This window comes from Hemitrygon akajei, chromosome 15, assembly GCF_048418815.1.
Source record: "Hemitrygon akajei chromosome 15, sHemAka1.3, whole genome shotgun sequence".
NCBI classification, from domain to species: Eukaryota; Metazoa; Chordata; class Chondrichthyes; order Myliobatiformes; family Dasyatidae; genus Hemitrygon; species Hemitrygon akajei.
Window position 1 is genome coordinate 93,088,338 of NC_133138.1, and position 20,617 is coordinate 93,108,954.

The window sequence follows — 20,617 nt, forward strand, 5'->3', positions numbered from 1 at the left end:
ATTCTGAACACCTTCACAATCTGAGCACTCTCACTCTGAACACCTTCACAGTCTGAGCACTCTCACTCTGAACACCTTCACAGTGTGAGCACTCTCATTCTGAACACCTTCACAGTGTGAGCACTCTCACTCTGAACACACTCTGAACTCCTTCACAATCTGAGCACTCTCACTCTGAACACCTTCACAGTCTGAGCACTCTCACTCTGAACACCTTCACAGTGTGAGCACTCTCATTCTGAACACCTTCACAATCTGAGCACTCTCACTCTGAACACCTTCACAGTGTGAGCACTCTCACTCTGAACACCTTCACAGTCTGAGCACTCTCACTCTGAACACCTTCACAGTGTGAGCACTCTCACTCTGAACACCTTCACAGTCTGAGCACTCTCACTCTGAACACCTTCACAGTGTGAGCACTCTCACTCTGAACACCTTCACAGTGTGAGCACTCTCATTCTGAACACCTTCACAGTGTGAGCACTCTCACTCTGAACACCTTCACAGTCTGAGCACTCTCACTCTGAACACCTTCACAGTGTGAGCACTCTCACTCTGAACACCTTCACAGTCTGAGCACTCTCACTCTGAACACCTTCACAGTCTGAGCATTCTCACTCTGAACACCTTCACAGTCTGAGCACTCTCACTCTGAACACCTTCACAGTCTGAGCACTCTCACTCTGAACACCTTCACAGTCTGAGCATTCTCACTCTGAACACCTTCACAGTCTGAGCACTCTCACTCTGAACACCTTCACAGTCTGAGCACTCTCACTCTGAACACCTTCACAGTGTGAGCACTCTCACTCTGAACACCTTCACAGTCTGAGCACTCTCACTCTGAACACCTTCACAGTGTGAGCATTCTCACTCTGAACACCTTCACAGTCTGAGCACTCTCACTCTGAACACCTTCACAGTGTGAGCACTCTCACTCTGAACACCTTCACAGTGTGAGCATTCTCACTCTGAACACCTTCACAGTCTGAGCACTCTCACTCTGAACACCTTCACGGTGTGAGCACTCTCACTCTGAACACCTTCACGGAGTGAGCAGTCTCACTCTGAACACCTTCACAGTCTGAGCATTCTCACTCTGAACACCTTCACAGTCTGAGCACTCTCACTCTGAACACCTTCACTGTCTGAGCACTCTCACTCTGAACACCTTCACAGTCTGAGCACTCTCACTCTGAACACCTTCACAGTCTGAGCACTCTCACTCTGAACACCTTCACGGTGTGAGCACTCTCACTCTGAACACCTTCACGGAGTGAGCAGTCTCACTCTGAACAACTTCACAGTCTGAGCATTCTCACTCTGAACACCTTCACAGTCTGAGCACTCTCACTCTGAACACCTTCACTGTCTGAGCACTCTCACTCTGAACACCTTCACAGTCTGAGCACTCTCACTCTGAACACCTTCACAGTCTGAGCACTCTCACTCTGAACACCTTCACTGTCTGAGCACTCTCACTCTGAACACCTTCACAATCTGAGCACTCTCACTCTGAACACCTTCACTGTGTGAGCACACTCACTCTGAACACACTCTGAACACCTTCACAATCTGAGCACTCTCACTCTGAACACCTTCACAGTGTGAGCACTCTCACTCTGAACACACTCTGAACACCTTCACAGTCTGAGCAGTCTCACTCTGAACACCTTCACAGTGTGAGCATTCTCACTCTGAACACCTTCACAGTGTGAGCATTCTCACTCTGAACACCTTCACAGTCTGAGCACTCTCACTCTGAACACCTTCACAGTCTGAGCACTCTCACTCTGAACACCTTCACAGTCTGAGCATTCTTCACAGTCTGAGCATTCTCACTCTGAACACCTTCACAGTCTGAGCACTCTCTCTCTGAACACCTTCACAGTCTGAGCATTCTCACTCTGAACACCTTCACAGTGTGAGCACTCTCACTCTGAAACACCTTCACAGTCTGAGCACTCTCACTCTGAACACCTTCACAGTGTGAGCACTCTCACTCTGAACACCTTCACGGTCTGAGCACTCTCACTCTGAACACCTTCACAGTGTGAGCATTCTCACATTGAACACCTTCACAGTCTGAGCACTCTCACTCTGAACACCTTCACAGTCTGAGCACTCTCACTCTGAACACCTTCACAGTGTGAGCATTCTCACTCTGAACACCTTCACAGTGTGAGCACTCTCACTCTGAACACCTTCACAGTGTGAGCACTCTCACTCTGAACACCTTCACGGTGTGAGCACTCTCACTCTGAACACCTTCACGGAGTGAGCAGTCTCACTCTGAACACCTTCACAGTCTGAGCACTCTCACTCTGAACACCTTCACAGTGTGAGCATTCTCACTCTGAACACCTTCACAGTCTGAGCACTCTCACTCTGAACACCTTCACAGTCTGAGCACTCTCACTCTGAACACCTTCACGGTGTGAGCACTCTCACTCTGAACACCTTCACGGAGTGAGCAGTCTCACTCTGAACACCTTCACAGTCTGAGCACTCTCACTCTGAACACCTTCACGGTGTGAGCACTCTCACTCTGAACACCTTCACGGAGTGAGCAGTCTCACTCTGAACACCTTCACAGTCTGAGCACTCTCACTCTGAACACCTTCACAGTCTGAGCACTCTCACTCTGAACACCTTCACGGTGTGAGCACTCTCACTCTGAACACCTTCACGGAGTGAGCAGTCTCACTCTGAACACCTTCACGGTCTGAGCACTCTCACTCTGAACACCTTCACATTCTGAGCAGTCTCACTCTGAACACCTTCACAGTCTGAGCATTCTCACTCTGAACACCTTCACAGTCTGAGCAGTCTCACTCTGAACACCTTCACAGTCTGAGCACTCTCACTCTGAACACCTTCACAGTCTGAGCACTCTCACTCTGAACACCTTCACAGTGTGAGCATTCTTCACAGTCTGAGCATTCTCACTCTGAACACCTTCACAGTGTGAGCACTCTCACTCTGAACACCTTCACAGTGTGAGCACTCTCACTCTGAACACCTTCACAGTCTGAGCACTCTCACTCTGAACACCTTCACAGTGTGAGCATTCTCACTCTGCACACCTTCACAGTCTGAGCACTCTCACTCTGAACACCTTCACAGTCTGAGCACTCTCACTCTGAACACCCTCACAGTCTGAGCATTCTCACTCTGAACACCTTCACAGTCTGAGCACTCTCACTCTGAACACCTTCACATTCTGAGCAGTCTCACTCTGAACACCTTCACAGTCTGAGCATTCTCACTCTGAACACCTTCACAGTCTGAGCAGTCTCACTCTGAACACCTTCACAGTCTGAGCACTCTCACTCTGAACACCTTCACAGTCTGAGCACTCTCACTCTGAACACCTTCACAGTGTGAGCATTCTTCACAGTCTGAGCATTCTCACTCTGAACACCTTCACAGTGTGAGCACTCTCACTCTGAACACCTTCACAGTCTGAGCACTCTCACTCTGAACACCTTCACAGTGTGAGCATTCTCACTCTGAACACCTTCACAGTCTGAGCACTCTCACTCTGAACACCTTCACAGTCTGAGCACTCTCACTCTGAACACCTTCACAGTCTGAGCATTCTCACTCTGAACACCTTCACAGTCTGAGCACTCTCACTCTGAACACCTTCACAGTGTGAGCACTCTCATTCTGAACACCTTCACAGTGTGAGCACTCTCACTCTGAACACCTTCACAGTCTGAGCACTCTCACTCTGAACACCTTCACAGTGTGAGCACTCTCACTCTGAACACCTTCACAGTCTGAGCACTCTCACTCTGAACTCCTTCACAGTCTGAGCATTCTCACTCTGAACACCTTCACAGTCTGAGCACTCTCACTCTGAACACCTTCACAGTCTGAGCATTCTTCACAGTGTGAGCACTCTCACTCTGAACACCTTCACAGTCTGAGCACTCTCACTCTGAACACCTTCACAGTGTGAGCACTCTCACTCTGAACACCTTCACAGTCTGAGCATTCTCACTCTGAACACCTTCACAGTCTGAGCACTCTCACTCTGAGCACCTTCATAGTGTGAACACTCTCACTCTGAACACCTTCACAGTCTGAGCACTCTCACTCTGAACACCTTCACAGTGTGAGCACTCTCACTCTGAACACCTTCACAGTGTGAGCATTCTCACTCTGAACACCTTCACAGTCTGAGCACTCTCACTCTGAGCACCTTCACAGTGTGAGCACTCTCACTCTGAACACCTTCACAGTCCGAGCACTCTCACTCTGAACACCTTCACAGTCTGAGCATTCTCACTCTGAACACGTTCACAGTCTGAGCATTCTCACTCTGAACACCTTCACAGTCTGGGCACTCTCACTCTGAACACCTTCACGGTCTGAGCATTCTCGCTCTGATCACCTTCACAGTCTGAGCATTCTTAGAGCAAGCAAACCTCACGGCATGTCTTGTTGATTATTTGTCTTGGTCCAGTCCGTGAAATCCGCATTCCGGTTCACAGTCCGGTCCATATCCTTATTCCAGGTTTTCCGGGTTTCCCCAGCTTCTGTTGAGGCACCTGATTCTTGTTTGGGCTGGCTTCATAAATATCTTCCGGGTTCAGCCTTAGGCTGCTGGATTGTTTCTGTCCAAATCCCCTGACTGTATCTCTTCCCTAGTCCTGCCTTGCCCTGGAGCCTCACCCTGTTTGGAACTGTTTGTCTGTGTCCACACCTTTACTGGGAAGCTTCGGCCATTTGCCGCTTTCTAGCATTGGGAACTGTCTGTGTCCACGCCTTCGCTGGGAAGGTTCGGCCATTTGCTGCTTCCTAGCGTTGGGAAATGTCTGTGTCCACGCCTTCGCTGGGAAGGTCCGGCCATTTGCCGTTTCCTAGCGTTGGGAACTGTCTGTGTCCACGCCTTCGCTGGGAAGGTCCGGCCATTTGCCGCTTCCTAGCGTTGGGAACTGTCTGTGTCCACGCCTTCGCTGGGAAGGTCCGGCCATTTGCCGCTTCCTAGCGTTGGGAAATGTCTGTGTCCACGCCTTCGCTGGGAAGGTCCGGCCATTTGCCGCTTCCTAGCGTTGGGAACTGTCTGTGTCCACGCCTTCGCTGGGAAGGTCCGGCCATTTGCCGCTTCCTAGCGTTGGGAACTGTCTGTGTCCACGCCTTCGCTGGGAAGGTCCGGCCATTTGCCGCTTCCTAGCGTTGGGAACTGTCTGTGTCCACGCCTTCGCTGGGAAGGTCCGGCCATTTGCCGCTTCCTAGCGTTGGGAACTGTCTGTGTCCACGCCTTCGCTGGGAAGGTCCGGCCATTTGCCGCTTCCTAGCGTTGGGAACTGTCTGGGTCCACGCCTTCGCTGGGAAGGTCCGGCCATTTGCCGCTTCCTAGCGTTTGGAACTGTCTGGGTCCACGCCTTCGCTGGGAAGGTCCGGCCATCTGCCGCTTCCTAGCGTTGGGAAATGTCTGTGTCCACGCCTTCGCTGGGAAGGTCCGGCCATCTGCCGCTTCCTAGCGTTGGGAAATGTCTGTGTCCACGCCTTCGCTGGGAAGGTCCGGCCATCTGCCGCTTCCTAGCGTTGGGAACTGTCTGTGTCCACGCCTTCGCTGGGAAGGTCCGGCCATCTGCCGCTTCCTAGCGTTGGGAACTGTCTGTGTCCACGCCTTCGCTGGGAAGGTCCGGCCATTTGCCGCTTCCTAGCGTTGGGAACTGTCTGTGTCCACGCCTTCGCTGGGAAGGTCCGGCCATTTGCCGCTTCCTAGCGTTGGGAACTGTCTGTGTCCACGCCTTCGCTGGGAAGGTCCGGCCATTTGCCGCTTCCTAGTGTTGGGAACTGTCTGTGTCCACGCCTTCACTGGGAAGGTTCGGCCATTTGCCGCTTCCTAGCGTTGGGAACTGTCTGTGTCCACGCCTTCACTGGGAAGGTTCGGCCATTTGCCGCTTCCTAGCGTTGGGAGCTGTCTTGTCATGTTCAGCATTCTGACTAATGGGTCCCGGCCCTACGTTCTGTACCCAAGGAGGGGTCCTGGTTCGGTGTTCCACGTTCCTGTTTCTCCCTCGACCTAGGCTCTGGGTTCTCGTCATGTCCATGTGCCTCGCCCGGCACCGTAGTACCTTGCCCAGCCTGGTGCTGGGATTCCCTCTTCCTATGCTGGGGTTCCCTTGTCCAGGAGTCTCTTGTCCAGTCCTGTTGTCTCTCCCTTGACCAAGGCTCTGTGTTTTCATCTTGTCCATGTGCCTCGCCCAGCCCAGGAGTACCTTGCCCAGCCTGGTGCTGGTATTCCCCCATCCTATGCTGGGGTTCCCTTGTCCAGGAGTCTCTCGTCCAGTCCTGTGCCTCTCCTCGTCCTGTAGCCATGTCTTGTCCTCGCCAGGTTCTGGAGTCCGAGCCCGAGTCAAGACCCAGGTTCTAGGTCCTTGTCCAATCTCTGGCTTGGAGTCAAAGCCCAGGTTCCGAGTCCCCAGTTCCATGTTCTGGTTGCACTATCCTTGTCAAGTGCTAGCCCAGGCCCGGAATCCTTGTCTCGTCCGGGGCCCGTGTCATGTCCTGCGTCCTTTTTTCCTCACTTTCCTTGCTTCCTTCTCACGCCTCGTCCTGTTCCTGGTAGTTCAGTGTCCGTGTCTTGCTTTTGGGTCCTCTCCCTACACCCCCATTATGACATTATTAGTTTAATTTTATGGGAGTCGGGAGCGAAGGTGAGCATGTGAAACTTTAAAAAGTCAAATCTCATTGATGTCTAATTGCAGAGTACTTTAATCAATAAAAGGAAGGTAAGGTTAAGTGGAGCAGATATTGTGATCGTGTGCCAGTGTAAGAACTGAGGGTTTAGCTTGAGAGGAATGAACTAGTCTAAGAGTGGGGAGTTGAGGCTTTGACTTCAGAGGTTTCAGCAAGAGGAGGCTGTGAAGAGACTGTAAGATCTGGTATGTTTTATATTTCAACATTACTCTTAGAATGAGTGCAGTGGATAGGAGATCACAGAGACTCCAGTGTCTGAGGACTACATCAGTGGAAAGTATGCCGAGCTCCAGTTCTTCCATAAGTGCCTTATGAAGTTAAAGCTGCAATTACAGGTACTGCATAGTTGATTGACCAAAAATAAGGAAGTACTGTTGTTCTGTGATAAGTTTGTTCTGCCGACTTCAAATAGCTATTGGTACATGGAGCATCATCAGGCAAGTCATGGAAAGGAACACAAAACAACGGAATTCAACTTCTGCAACATGAACTAAGAACTCCTTAGTCAACAGGAAATTGAAGAGCTGGTGTCTAGAGAAATTGTTCATAGTTGTGTGAATAGTAGGTTTGTAGTAGTGGGAGATTCTAATTTCCCTGGTATTAACTGGGCCACACGGACTGTTAAGGGTCTAGGTAGGGTAGAATTTGAGGAAATTGAGTCAATGCAGTAGAACAGATGGATTGGGGAATCCATATCCATAATTCTTTGAAAGTGGTGTCACAGGTACATAGGTTCACTTTTGGCACATTGGCCTTCTTAAATCAAAGTACTGAGTACAGGAGATGGGATGTTATGTTGAAGTTTATGTTGGGATGTTATGTCCTAATTTGGAGAATATTGTGTGGATCTGGTCACCCACCCAGAGGAAAGATTAGTGTCTGTTCTCCTGACTTCCCTTTCCTGAAGTAAATTATCAATTCCTTGGTCTTGCTGACACTTGGTTTAAGATAGACCACTCGACCAGCTGATCGGTTGCTTGTGAATGCCTCCTCATCAGCCTTTGAGATTCTACCAACAAGAATGGTGTCATCTGCAAATTTATAGATAGCTTTTGAGCTATGTCTAGTCACACAGATGTTTACCACATGTAGTTCTTAGTACAGTGAGTGTATTCACATTGTGGTATTGTTCACTCAGTGGTGCTTTTAACACCCTGCTGGTGTTCAGAACATGAGGATGCTCAAACTGTGAAGGAGGTCACTCTGTGGAAGGGTTGGCAATTTGGTTGTGTTCACACAGTGAGGTTTGTACTGAGGATATTCACACTATGTAGTTGTGTTCACACAGTGAGGTTCGTACTGAGGATATTCACACAGTGGTTGTGTTCACACAGTGAGCTTGTTTGTATAAGGATATTCACGCTATGTGGTTGTGTTCACACAGTGAGCTTGTTTGTATAAGGATATTCACACTATGTGGTTGTGTCAGTGAGTTTGTATAAGGATATTCACACTGTGGTTGTGTCAGTGTTTGTATAAGGATATTCACACTATGTGGTTGTGTTCACACAGTGAGCTTGTTTGTATAAGGATATTCACTATGTAGTTGTGTTCACACAGTGAGGTTTGTACTGAGGATATTCACACTATGTAGTTGTGATCACACAGTGAGGTTTGTACTGAGGATATTCACACTATGTAGTTGTGATCACACAGTGAGGTTTGTACTGAGGATATTCACACTATGTAGTTGTGTTCACACAGTGAGGTTCATACTGATATTCACACAATGTGGTTGTGTTCACACAGTGAGGTTCATACTGATATTCACACAATGTGGTTGTGTTCACACAGTGAGCTTGTTTGTATAAGGATATTCACACTATGTGGTTGTGTTCACACAGTGAGCTTGTTTGTATAAGGATATTCACACTATGTGGTTGTGTTCACACAGTGAGCTTGTTTGTATAAGGATATTCACACTATGTGGTTGTGTTCACACAGTGAGCTTGTTTGTATAAGGATATTCACACTATGTAGTTGTGTTCACACAGTGAGGTTTGTACTGAGGATATTCACACTATGTAGTTGTGATCACACAGTGAGGTTGGTACTGAGGATATTCACACTATGTAGTTGTGTCAGTGAGTTTGTTTGTATAAGGATATTCACACTATGTGGTTGTGATCACACAGTGAGGTTTGTACTGAGGATATTCACACTATGTAGTTGTGATCACACAGTGAGGTTTGTACTGAGGATATTCACACTATGTAGTTGTGATCACACAGTGACGTTTGTACTGAGGATATTCACACTATGTAGTTGTGATCACACAGTGAGGTTCATACTGATATTCACACTATGTAGTTGTGTTCACACAGTGAGCTTGTTTGTATAAGGATATTCACACTATGTGGTTGTGTTCACACAGTGAGCTTGTTTGTATAAGGATATTCACACTATGTGGTTGTGTTCACACAGTGAGCTTGTTTGTATAAGGATATTCACACTATGTAGTTGTGTTCACACAGTGAGGTTTGTACTGAGGATATTCACACTATGTAGTTGTGATCACACAGTGAGGTTCATACTGATATTCACACTATGTAGTTGTGTTCACACAGTGAGCTTGTTTGTATAAGGATATTCACACTATGTGGTTGTGTTCACACAGTGAGCTTGTTTGTATAAGGATATTCACACTATGTGGTTGTGTTCACACAGTGAGCTTGTTTGTATAAGGATATTCACACTATGTGGTTGTGTTCACACAGTGAGCTTGTTTGTATAAGGATATTCACACTATGTAGTTGTGTTCACACAGTGAGGTTTGTACTGAGGATATTCACACTATGTAGTTGTGATCACACAGTGAGGTTTGTACTGAGGATATTCACACTATGTAGTTGTGATCACACAGTGAGGTTCATACTGATATTCACACTATGTAGTTGTGTTCACACAGTGAGCTTGTTTGTATAAGGATATTCACACTATGTGGTTGTGTTCACACAGTGAGCTTGTTTGTATAAGGATATTCACACTATGTGGTTGTGTTCACACAGTGAGCTTGTTTGTATAAGGATATTCACACTATGTGGTTGTGTTCACACAGTGAGCTTGTTTGTATAAGGATATTCACACTATGTAGTTGTGATCACACAGTGAGGTTTGTACTGAGGATATTCACACTATGTAGTTGTGATCACACAGTGACGTTTGTACTGAGGATATTCACACTATGTAGTTGTGTTCACACAGTGAGCTTGTTTTTATAAGGATATTCACACTATGTGGTTGTGTTCACACAGTGAGCTTGTTTGTATAAGGATATTCACACTATGTGGTTGTGTTCACACAGTGAGCTTGTTTGTATAAGGATATTCACACTATGTAGTTGTGTTCACACAGTGAGGTTTGTACTGAGGATATTCACACTATGTAGTTGTGATCACACAGTGAGGTTTGTACTGAGGATATTCACACTATGTAGTTGTGATCACACAGTGAGGTTGGTACTGAGGATATTCACACTATGTAGTTGTGTCAGTGAGTTTGTTTGTATAAGGATATTCACACTATGTGGTTGTGATCACACAGTGAGGTTTGTACTGAGGATATTCACACTATGTAGTTGTGATCACACAGTGAGGTTTGTACTGAGGATATTCACACTATGTAGTTGTGATCACACAGTGACGTTTGTACTGAGGATATTCACACTATGTAGTTGTGATCACACAGTGAGGTTCATACTGATATTCACACTATGTAGTTGTGTTCACACAGTGAGCTTGTTTGTATAAGGATATTCACACTATGTGGTTGTGTTCACACAGTGAGCTTGTTTGTATAAGGATATTCACACTATGTAGTTGTGTTCACACAGTGAGGTTTGTACTGAGGATATTCACACTATGTAGTTGTGATCACACAGTGAGGTTCATACTGATATTCACACTATGTAGTTGTGTTCACACAGTGAGCTTGTTTGTATAAGGATATTCACACTATGTGGTTGTGTTCACACAGTGAGCTTGTTTGTATAAGGATATTCACACTATGTGGTTGTGTTCACACAGTGAGCTTGTTTGTATAAGGATATTCACACTATGTGGTTGTGTTCACACAGTGAGCTTGTTTGTATAAGGATATTCACACTATGTAGTTGTGTTCACACAGTGAGGTTTGTACTGAGGATATTCACACTATGTAGTTGTGATCACACAGTGAGGTTTGTACTGAGGATATTCACACTATGTAGTTGTGATCACACAGTGAGGTTCATACTGATATTCACACTATGTAGTTGTGTTCACACAGTGAGCTTGTTTGTATAAGGATATTCACACTATGTGGTTGTGTTCACACAGTGAGCTTGTTTGTATAAGGATATTCACACTATGTGGTTGTGTTCACACAGTGAGCTTGTTTGTATAAGGATATTCACACTATGTGGTTGTGTTCACACAGTGAGCTTGTTTGTATAAGGATATTCACACTATGTAGTTGTGATCACACAGTGAGGTTTGTACTGAGGATATTCACACTATGTAGTTGTGATCACACAGTGACGTTTGTACTGAGGATATTCACACTATGTAGTTGTGTTCACACAGTGAGCTTGTTTTTATAAGGATATTCACACTATGTGGTTGTGTTCACACAGTGAGCTTGTTTGTAAAAGGATATTCACACTATGTGGTTGTGTTCACACAGTGAGCTTCTTTGTATAAGGATATTCACACTATGTGGTTGTGTTCACACAGTGAGGTTTGTACTGAGGATATTCACACACTTTTCACACTGTGAAGTTGTGTAGTAGTTTGTCACCAGTTGTCTCAGTCTGTGTCTACACCCGTTGCTTCTCTCACAGTTGACATAGAAGCCTCTGGAAGCATTCAGCAGCCAACACTAGACTTTTGGGTCTTGAGGTCAGAACTCACTGATCATGTTTCCTCCATCAATGCTTCCTGACCTGCTCAGTGTTTCCAGCAGCTTTGGTTTTATCTCAGATTCCCATTGCTGTCAGTTCATTGAATTGCCACTGCAGGGCCCCGTGCAGAATTGAAACCACTACCTTTTCTCCTTTCCTATATGGTGGGATGTCATGTGGGAGGGTTGACATTTGCTGATCGAAAATCATTTCTGTGATGTGGATTGTTGATTGACTTATTTAAAACATGAGGCCGATCTTTCCCATTGGTTGGCTTGGATGCCATAGCACTGGTTTCTGGTTCTGGGCACCTTTGGGGTATAAAAATAGCATGTATGGGAATCTTGGTCACTTTCCATTGTCTCCAAGACTGGCTTCAGGGTGAAGGACCATTGAGGAAGAGCATTGCAGATATAGACAAGCCCCTATGTCTATTTAGTTAAGTAGTCATTTGTAGCATGCTTGGTTCTTCAGCTTTGTATCTTGTGGAGTCTCAATGGTGTATCTGTTAAGTGAAAGGGTGATTGAATGTTCAGCTTTGTAGTTTTGTACAATTATGCAATCTAAACGATAGTTTATATGAGCACTAGTTTAGCTGAATGCCCAGTTTAGTATTTCACTATTCATTTTTAAATAGTTACGGTGCTTATTTGCAATCTGTGTCTTCTGTTTCACACACTGGACCCTTGAATCTGCCTCCAACTTACTTGGGCTTTCTTTGGAGGGCAATGTGAGCTGTCAGCTACACCATACTGCGGGCGGGTCTCTGGATGTTGGTTATAGGTTGTGGTCACTGACAGGGGGTTAAGGAGAGGTGAGGATCCAAAGGTAGTCACTGACATTTGGCTACAACAGATGACTCTCGGGGAGTGAATCATTTGCTGCTTTTGTATCCTCAGGACTTTGTGATGGCCCTTTCAGTGTTACTGAGAGGAACCGTTCATGAGAAGCTGACGTGGATATTTAACCTATATGACATTAACAAGGATGGATTCATCAATAAAGAGGTAAGCAGCTTACACATGGCAGCTGCATTATGTTGCTTTGTACTGTCACCAACGCCATGAGGAGGAGACAGGGTGGACAGATTGGATGAGAGTGTGCCTGAGAAATGGGCTTCATCCAAAGGAAATTCAAAAGAGAGCTTCAGTGGACAGTTAGAACATCAGGACAACACGAGTGAATCTGCAGATGCTGGAAATAAATAAAAACACAAAATGCTGGCGGAACTCAGCAGGCCAGACAGCATCTATGGGAGGAGGTAGTGACAACGTTTCGGGGTTCATCCTGATGAAGGGTTTCAGCCCGAAACGTCGTCACTACCTTCTCCCATAGATGCTGTCTGGCCTGCTGAGTTCTGCCAGCATTTTGTGTTTTTATAGAACATCAGGACGTGTGTTCACCAGTGTGGGGGGGGGGGGGGAGGATACTTTGAGAGGTTCAGTTGGTTAGTTCTGAGTGAGTGTTGTTGTAACACTACAAAAGATTTTAGTGACCAGATCAGCAGACAGCAAGGCTGAGAAACCAGTGGTGCTCCCTGGAACTGACATGAGGGATAAGTGTTAGTGGAGGAGTTCGTGTGCTACCAATTTGGACTTTGATGTGAAGGAGCATGTATCAACTCGGTGGCAATGCAGCAGAGAGATTTGCATCACAATTGTGGAGAATACAGTTGGGTTTGGGGAACATGTGTTTGAGTCTGTTCTGAAACCTCTTGTAATGTAATGCTTAGACGAGAAGAGGGGACCGAACAAGTTCAGCCTTCGCTGCCCAGTCCTGTTTGGCAATGGGAAGTGGTGGCCTGCAGATGACCACAGTGGAGTCTTGACCCAGCAATGCAGAAAGATAACGAATGGATGTGTAAATCAGAAAGGTGTGTGTTGTAGAGTACAACTTGTTGATAGTTATCATCCATTTGCTACATTCATAGAGTTTGAAGATTTAGCAAGTGCCTCACAGAAACCTTGCTCAGTTGCTGCATCAGTTATGTACACTGCAGCATGGTGCACCTGTGATAGAGAGAGTGCTAATTCAGTGGACTGCCATTCCCTGGGTGGTTGAAAAGCAAAAATATCTACAGATCTTAAATAAAATCATTCAGTAGAGTCTGTGGAGAGAGCTCGTTCATCACCTTAAAATCCTTTCTCCCTCCTTCCCGTAGCCCCTGCCTGACCTGCCTTACACCCATCCCGCATTCCTGGATTTGACACCATAATTGGCCATTTCAGACACAAACTGGAATGGTTGGTTATCTGAAATTATTGAACACAGAGTTCCAGAGGTGTAGTATGTACGGGCAGAGGGTGAGGGTCGGCTAATTTCATTGGAACAGTGAACAGGTCTAAACCAGAAAGTGAATGGACTGGGTGTCCAGCAACTTGGAGCTCCATATCATCAATGTGATCTGAGGATGGAAGCAGTGGAGGTGGGAGAAACACAGTGGGAACCGAGAGAATGCATCCCTTCCAAAGGAGGGTTGGACAAGATCTTAAGGACGAAAATGTGTTTCCTGTTACTTTTTTCCGGGAGCCCGCCTTCACCTGCGGCGCCTGCTCACAGCCCTTCGCCACCACGCCCAGGCTCAGCAGCCACTTCGAGCCCAGGCCCAGGCCCAGGCCCAGGCCCAGGCCCTGCTGCTCCATCCCCGGTGTCCCCGCCACAGCTGCCGGCCGCGAAACATCCCAGGTCCAGCTGACCAAGCTAGTAGCACCTGGTAAGGGTCCCTTGCTTGGGGTTGCGAGTGATGGCCGACAGTGGACCCAGCAGGAGACTGGTGGGGAAGGCGGAAGAGCTACGAAGACAATGGCTGCTTTGCAAGCAGATGATCTACGAAGAAGAGAGGTGGTGATCTCTTTAAACTCAGCCGGCAGAAGGCAAAGGCAAACCGCTGTGGTAACCTGTCAATACATGATTTCCCAATATGTCAGTCTCAATAAAGGATCAAAACAACGACGTTAACGACAAGTGTCAGGACAGAGCGGCGTGGAGGGAAATTGTCCGCCAACTGGAAATTCCAGATGCGACAATGTGAGTAGAGGGGTTCATCCAATCTGTGTTTAGGTATCCAGGGAAAGGCAGTGAATAGCTGCTTCATCTGGTTAGACTGGGGAACTCTGTCCTCATTCTCTGCAGATTTTCTCTCGTCTGTCCTCATTCTTACTGGGTGAGAGCAACAGTGTGGAATGTCATCAGTGCTCTGGACATCTTTGGGGCACAGCTGGACTTTCTGTGTAGTACTGGTCTCTGCACTGTATGTGAATACATTGTGAGCAGTTTGGGAAATGTTAACTGAAATGGACAGGTTGTCTTGTTAGACAGGCTAGAATGCAAAAGGAATTGTGGTGTTTCAATTAATAACACAAAAACTGAGCCATCTTGACAAGGTAGACGTGAAGAGGATGTGTCTTCATGGGGGGGGGGGGAATCGAGAGATAAGGGTTAACTCAAAAAAACAAATGCTTCCGCATTTAAGACAGGACTGTTGCAAAATGTTTCCCCTGAGGACACTGAGTCTCTGTCTCTCATAATACAACGGAGCAGTCTTTTGACAGTTTTAAACGACATACATAAAACATTGAGCATAGAACAGACAGCACAGGAACAGGCCCTTTGATCCACAGTGTTGTGCCGAACTAATTAAATTAATAATCAAATGGCCAACTAAACTAATCCCTTATGACTACACAACATCATGAACGCTTACATCTACTGTGATCAAGTGCATTGAGAGTTTGGTGATGAAATATTTCAACTCCTACCTGAGTAGCGAATTGAATCCGCTCCAATTTGCCTACTGGCACAACAGGTCCATAGCAGCTGGAACATCTGGACAGCAAAAATGCAAGCGTCAGGATGCTCTTTATTGACTACGGGGCATTTAAAACTAGCATCCCCTCAAAAACTAACAACTAAGCTCCAAGACCTTGGCCTCAATACTTCCTTGTACAATTATATCGTCAATTTCCTCATTTGCAGCCCCCCGTCAGTTCAGAGTGGTAACATCTCCCCACAATCTCCATCAGCACAGGTGCACCACAAGGTTGTGTGCTTAGCCCCTGCTCCACTTGCTTTCTACAGTCGGCTCTCCTTATCTGCGGATTCAACCAACCATGGATCAGGAAAACCCGGAAGTTCTCTCTCCAGCACTCGTTGTTTGAGCATCCACCTTATTTTCAATCGTGCTCGTGATTATTTTCATGAACAGAAACACTGTGGATTCAGAGCTGTGCTGCCAGGTCCTAATGTCCACTGCACTGACACAGGTTAAATAAAGTCCAGGGTTCCGCTGGGTCCTAAAGACCATCGCATTGAGACAGGTTAAATAAGGGACTTGAGCATCCGCGTTTTTTGGTATCCGTGGGGGATCTCGGAACCAATCCCCCGCGGATAAGGAGGGCTGACTGTACTTCTGACTGTGTAGCCAAGTACAGTTCCAACGCCATATTCAAGTTTGTTAACGAAACTACCGTCACTAGTTGATGATGAATCAGTATGTAGGAAGGAGATTGAAGATCTGGTTGAGTGCAACAACCTTTCACTCAATGTCAGCGAGACCAAGGAGCTGACTATTGACTTCAGGGGGAGAAAGCAGGAGGCCCATGAGCCAGTCCTCATCAGGGGATGAGACGTGGAGAGGGTCAGCAACTTTTAATTCTGGTGTTATCATTTCAGAGGATCTGTCCTGGGCCCAGCAGTTATGAAGAAAGCACAGAAGCACCTCTACTTCCTTAGAAGTTTGCTTAGATTTGGCATTACACCTAAAACTTTGACAAACCTATAGATATGTGGTGGAGACCATATTGACTGGTTGCACCATGGCCTGTATGGAAACCCCATTGCCCTTGAATGGAAAATGGGGCAGCACAGTGGTTAACACAACACTTTACAGAACCAGTGACCCAGGTTCAATTCCTGCTGTTATCCTTAAAGAGTTTGTACATTCTCCCTGTGGCCATGTGGGTTTTGTCCCACAGTCCAAAAATGTATTGTTGGTAGGTTAATCAGTCATTGTAAATTGTCTTGTGAGGTGTGGCTCAAAAAGCCAGAAGGGCTGTATCTCAATAAATAAATAAAATGCTACAAAATGTAGCAGATATGATCCAGTCCATCATGGGTATAGCCCTCCCCGCCTTTGAGCACATGTACACGGAGCGTTGTTGCAGGAAAGCAGCATCTATCAGCAAGGACCCTCACCACACACGCCATGCTCTCTTCTCACTGCTGCCTTCAAGAAGAAGATAAAGGAACCTCAGGACCCACACCACCAGATTCAGGAACAGTTATTACCCCTCAGCTATCAGACTCTTGAACCAGAGAGGATAACTTCATTCACCTCGTTACTGAACTGTTCCCTACAACTTTCATTTTTAAAGACTCTTCATCTCATGTTCTCAATATTTATTGCTGATTTATATATTATTATTATTTCATTTGTATTTGTACAGTTGTCTTTTGCATATTGGTTGTTTGTCCTGTTGGGTGTGGTCATTCATTGATTCTATTATTTCTTGCATTTAATAACTGTGCCTGCAGCAGAACCAATTTCAGGGTTGTATACGGTGACATATACATATGTACTTTGATAATAAATTTACTTTGAACATTGATATCCTTTCATTCCCCTCACATTCATGCCCCATGTGTCTCCATCACTACCCCAGGCAGTGCATTCTAGGCACTCACCACTCTCTGTGTTTATAAAAAATAAAAATTTTAAAAAAAGATTGCTCCTCATATCTCCTTTGAACTTACCCCTCTCACCTTAAATGTATGTCCTCCAGAGTTAGACACTTCAACCCTGGGAAAAGTTACTGTCTATCTATGACCATAAGATATAGGAGCAGAATTAGGCAATTTGGCCCATCGAGTCTGCTCCGCCATTTCATCATGGCTGATCCAATATTCCTCTCAGCCCCAATTTCCTGCCTTCTCCATGTATCCCTTCATGCCCTGACCTATCAAGAATCTATCAACCTCTGCCTTAAACATACATAAAGATTTAGTCTCCACAGCTGTTTGTGGCAATGAATTCCACAGATTCACCACCCTCTGGCTCATGAAATTCCTCTTCATCTGTGTTCCATAAGGATGCCCCTCTATTCTGAGGCTGTGTTCTCTGGTCGTAGACTTTCCCACCATAGGAAACATCTTCTCCACATCCACTGTATCAAGGCCTCTCACCATTCAATATGTTTCAATGAGGTCACCGCCCATTCTTCAGAATTCTAGTGAATATGGCCTAGAGCCATCAGACAAGCCATTCAATCTTGGAATCATTTTTGTGAACCTCCTTTGAACCCTCTCCAATTTCAGCACATCCTTTCTACGATAAGGGGCCCAAACCTGCTCTCAATATTCCAAGTGAGGCCTTAATATGCTTCAATATTACATCCTTGTTATTTACTCTGTATACCTCGGACTTTAGATACAACACTGAGTCATGTCGTCTGCAGAAATTCGCTATGACTCAGCAGTTGTTGGGTGTTTACAGGGAGGACAGGAGAATGAACACAAGGCCCTGGTGGAGGACTTCTCAAATGGTGCAAGCTAAATCATCTGTAGTTCAGCATTAGTAAGACAAAGGAGATGGTAATGGACTTTAGGAAGACTAACTCTGCAGTGCTCATTGTTACTATTGATGGTGAGGACATGGATGTTGTGAGTACAAGTACCTGGGTGACAGACTTGAGTGAATCACCAACACAGAGGCTGTGTACACGAATGGCCAGAGTCACCTCTACTTCCTAAGGCAGATTTATGCTTCTGCATAGGCTCTATGCCCTAGCCTACGCCGTTGTGAGCATTTATACCTGTGCGTTGGTGTCTGTGTCTGCGTCGCTCTGCAGTTCACCACCAAAACGCTAGTTGGCGGTGGGGTTTCTATGCCACTGTGTTGAGTTTCTTTGTGTACTTCAAACAATGGTGACTGAAACTGAGCACAGAAACTGCCGACACAGTTCCATAGTTGCCAAAAGGCAGCTGCAATAGCTTCCCATTGGGCAGGGAAGGAACCCCGGCTGCAATGCTTTCCATAAAGCTTTACAGACCTCTGAAATTATGGAGGACACTGTGCTTGAAGCCAGTTTGTAGCTAGCTGCTACAGCCTGTTGACTTCCACTTGAAGCTAAAACTCAAAATGCGTAGGAGAAAATGTGATGCTACCAAACAGACCAATCACAGTTGTTGCGGTCTGCGTCGCCACGACACGTAGTTAAATTTTTGGGGAGGTGCATGTCAGGCCACAGCTTAGGGTACGCGACTATGCCATACCTACAGGTATAAATTGGCCTTAAGGAGACTGAGGTCCTTTGGAGCATGCAGGCATCTCCTTCACATGTTCTACTAATCTGTTGTTGCCAGTACAATCTTCTTTGCAGTGTTGTGCTGGGGCAATGGCATCAACACAGGTGATACCAATGGGCTCAATAAACATTAGAAAGGCTGGCTTTGTTGTAGGGGTCAAACTGGACACACTGGAGGCTATAGTAGAACAAAGGACCCTGTAGAAAATCCTGGCAGTTATGGACAATGTTCCTCACCCTCTGCATGCCACTTTTTGGCTGGACAGAGCAGTACTTTTAGGAACAGGCTAAGACAACTGCACTGAATGATCTATGAAGTCATTCTTAACCTCGACCATTTGGTTCTATAATGAGTCAACCTACAGCCGGGGAGGTGATGACCTACCTCCTGTTAGACTGTTGGAGGTATCTTATTTTTTGTTCTTTTTTACTTCTCTTCCATTTGTATATATTTATATCTGTACAATTGTAATGATACTCTGACACTATAATTTCCTTCAGGATTAATAAAGTATCTATCTGTCTTTCTATCTATATTCTAGTCCTCTTGAAATGAATGCTAACATTGTACTTGCATTCCTCACCACAGATTCAACCAGCGAATTGATCATTAGGGAATCCTGCCAAGGGCTCCCAAGTCCGATTTGTCTCTCAGTTTTTTGTATTTTCTCTCCATTTATAAAATAGTCAACTCTACATTTCTTCTACCATGCACTTTCCCACACAGTATTCCATCTGTGATTTTTTTTGCCCATTCTCCTAATCTGTCTCAGCCCTATCTGTAGCCTCTCTACTTCCTCAGAACTACCTGCCCTTCCACTTATCTTCATATTGCCTGCAAACTTTGCACAAAGCCATCAATTCCATCATCCAAATCATTAACATATAATGTAAAAGAATCTTTCCAAGTGAAACACCACCAGTCACCGGCAGCCAACCAGAAAGGCACCCTTTATTCCCACTCTTTGCCTCCTGCCAATCAGCCACTGCTAGAGTCTGATCGACTTGTAGCTTGATAAGCAGCCTCATGTTTGGCACCTTCCAAAAGCCTCCTGAAAGTCCAGGTACACAATATGAAATGACTCTCATTTGTCTATCCTGCTTGTTCCTTCTTCAGACAATTCCAACAAATTTGTCAGACAGGATTTTCCCTTGAGGAAACCATACTAACTATAGGGTTTTTTTTGTAATTCAAATTTTTATTATTATTTATTCTTCTTTTACAAAGCAGCACATCATATCATAGAGCAGATTCAGTACAGCATATTTATACAGCCATCCCGTGACAGCAAAACATATAAAACTAAGAAACAGAAAAATACTCACAAAATGCTAGTGGAACGCAGCAGGCCAGGCAGCATCTATAGGGAGAAGTGCTGTCGACATTTCTATATTCTATATTTCGAACGTTGACAGTGCTTCTTCCTACAGACGCTGCCTGGCCTGCTGCGTTCCACCAGCATTTTGTGTGTGTTGTTGTTTGAATTCCCAGCATCTGCAGATTTCCTCATGTTTGAACAGAAAAATACTTCTAATTTAAGTTTAAATTAACATACAACCAAAATTGTTCCCACACGTCTTGCACTTTTCCCTCACTGTTAATTCTTCCCAAAATGTGTTCATATGATGAAATCTTAATCTCAGTCCATTCCCTCACAGTGGGACATCTGGATTCTTTCCAGTTTTACAATATAATTCTTGCAGCTGTGATGAG

General features: G+C 45.7%; 1 protein-coding gene across 1 annotated transcript in view; it reads left to right on the forward strand.

Annotated features, from left to right (window-relative positions):
- Nucleotides 1-20,617, forward strand: part of LOC140739092 (A-type potassium channel modulatory protein KCNIP1-like) — a 249,115-nt gene that overhangs the window by 129,366 nt on the left and 99,132 nt on the right. The window contains exon 5 of the mRNA XM_073067037.1: nt 12,502-12,609. Coding sequence (XP_072923138.1) covers nt 12,502-12,609 — 108 coding nt within the window. The remainder of the gene's footprint in view (nt 1-12,501; nt 12,610-20,617) is intronic.